The sequence below is a fragment of the Myotis nattereri genome (assembly GCF_964212035.1).
Source record: "Myotis nattereri genome assembly, chromosome: X".
In the NCBI taxonomy this organism is placed as follows: Eukaryota; Metazoa; Chordata; class Mammalia; order Chiroptera; family Vespertilionidae; genus Myotis; species Myotis nattereri.
The window spans coordinates 18651255-18653204 of record NC_138078.1 but is presented as its reverse complement, the minus strand read 5'-3'; the positions used below and the strand labels follow the sequence as shown (position 1 = coordinate 18653204).

General features: G+C 42.3%; 1 protein-coding gene across 1 annotated transcript; it reads left to right on the top strand.

Moving 5' to 3' along the window:
• Positions 1 to 201: 201 nt before the first annotated feature.
• On the top strand, positions 202 to 1245 carry LOC308510891 (melanoma-associated antigen B10-like; the record flags this gene model as incomplete). Its single annotated transcript, XM_081080969.1, has 1 exon — positions 202 to 1245. One exon carries the CDS (start codon positions 202 to 204, stop codon positions 1243 to 1245), a length of 1044 nt encoding a protein of 347 aa, XP_080937095.1.
• Positions 1246 to 1950: the final 705 nt, after the last annotated feature.

Sequence of the window (1950 nt, the reverse complement as noted above, 5' to 3'; positions counted from 1 at the left end):
AGTCCTTCAGGGAAAGGCAACTCAGAGAAGAGGAATCTCTTGGGTTCCAAGAGCAGTGCCCTCAAGTTAACCTGCAGAGATAGCTGTCAGTAAAGTCCCAGGTGGTATCTCCCTGCTAAGGGTATCACACCATTTCATCTTCTTTCCTCCAGGTCGCCTTCTTTTCCACACTCCTGCTTGCTGTCTCTGACTAGAGTCATCATGCCTCGAGGACAGAAGAGTAAGCTTCGTGCCCGTGAGAAACGCCGCCAGGCCAGAGAAGAGAGCTGGGATCCAGTGGATGCTCAGGCCACTGTATCAGAGGAGGAAGAAGAATCCTCTTTTTCCCCATCTCCTGATGTCAAAGATGATCTTCAGAGTTCACCTGCCAGTGGAACACCCAGCAGTCCTCAAGTGCTTGGGGAAGTCCACTCCACCACCGCTAGTGCTGAGGCTGTTTCAAGCACAAGATTTACTGAAGATGCCAGCAATCAATCGGAGGAAACGCTAAATGCCTTACATGCTGATGATATCGCTGAGTACTGGCACAGAGGCCCTCTGGATGAAAAGGTCATTATCTTGGTGCACTACCTGCTGCACAAGTATCAAAGGAAGGAGCCCATTACCAAGGTAGAGATTCTAAGAAATGTCATCCAGGTTTATAAGCGTAACTTCCATGAGATCTTCAAGAGAGCTTCTGAGTACTTGGAGTTGGTCTTTGGCCTTGATATGAAGGAAATGGATCCCAACAGAAATACCTATGTCCTCATTAACAAACTGGAACTAAGCTGTGATTCACAGGAACACAGAGGTGTGCCCAAGACAGGTGTGCTGATGACAATCCTGGGTGTGATCTTCATGAAAGGTAATTGCGCCGCTGAAGAGGACGTCTGGAAAGTGCTGAATATGATGGGGCTACATGATGGAAGGAATCACTTCATCTTTGGGGATCCCAAGAAGCTCATCACAGAAGATTTGGTGAAAAATGATTATCTGGTGTACCGCCAGGTGCCCGACAGTGATCCTCCACGCTATGAGTTCCTGTGGGGTCCAAGAGCCTACTCTGAAACCACCAAGATGAAAGTCCTGGAGTTTATTGCCAAGGCTAATCATACTTCCCCCAGTGCCTTCCCACCCTATTATGAAGAGGCTTTGAGAGATGAAAAAGAGAGAGCCCAAGCCAAATCTACAGCCAGGGCTCAAATTGCTGCCATGGCCAGTGCACGCTCCAAGGCCATGGCCAACAGCCTTTCCTCGCCCAAGTAAATGCTGAGGAAGGTTATTTACCAGGTGTTTGAGGAGAACAGCTAATGGTCTCATTAGTGGAAGGTTGGGGTCAGTTTAGAGACCAGAGTTTATGACATGTTTATGTGTCCTGTTCTGTATAATAATTTGCATATTTGTCTAAACATTGCTCCTTTTAATAGAAGGTTTAACTAACTTCTGAATCTGAGTTAATGACTGATCTAAGTCACACATTTATTGATGTTTATAAGTTTTAAGAGTATGAGGTTTACTATTTTATCATGTCAACTGTATTGAAAAATACATTTTAACAAAATGGGAAAAATTGTTAAGTCAGTTACTCATTTGGGAAAGAATATTACGATTTTGAATTTTCTCAGTAGTTCATGCATCTAATAATTAGCCTAATAAATTTATATTTTAAAATTGCAAAAAATAGTTGTGCCATTTTAAGAACAAATGTGGAAATTTTCTGATTAGTTATTTGAAACAAGATGACAGTAGTGTATTGACTGGGCATGTTCTTGGAAATGTGAAAGGACTACACATTAAAATAGTTGGGGTAAAGAAGTACAGAAATAAATTAAAGGATGATAAGTTTTTGCATTCTCCTACCACGTTTAGTCTGTCGTTCTGTAATATGACGAGAGCTATTTTTGGATGTGTTAGATTATTCAAGAGTGTTGACTTAATTTCATCATAATAAATTAGTTCTCTTGCACATGG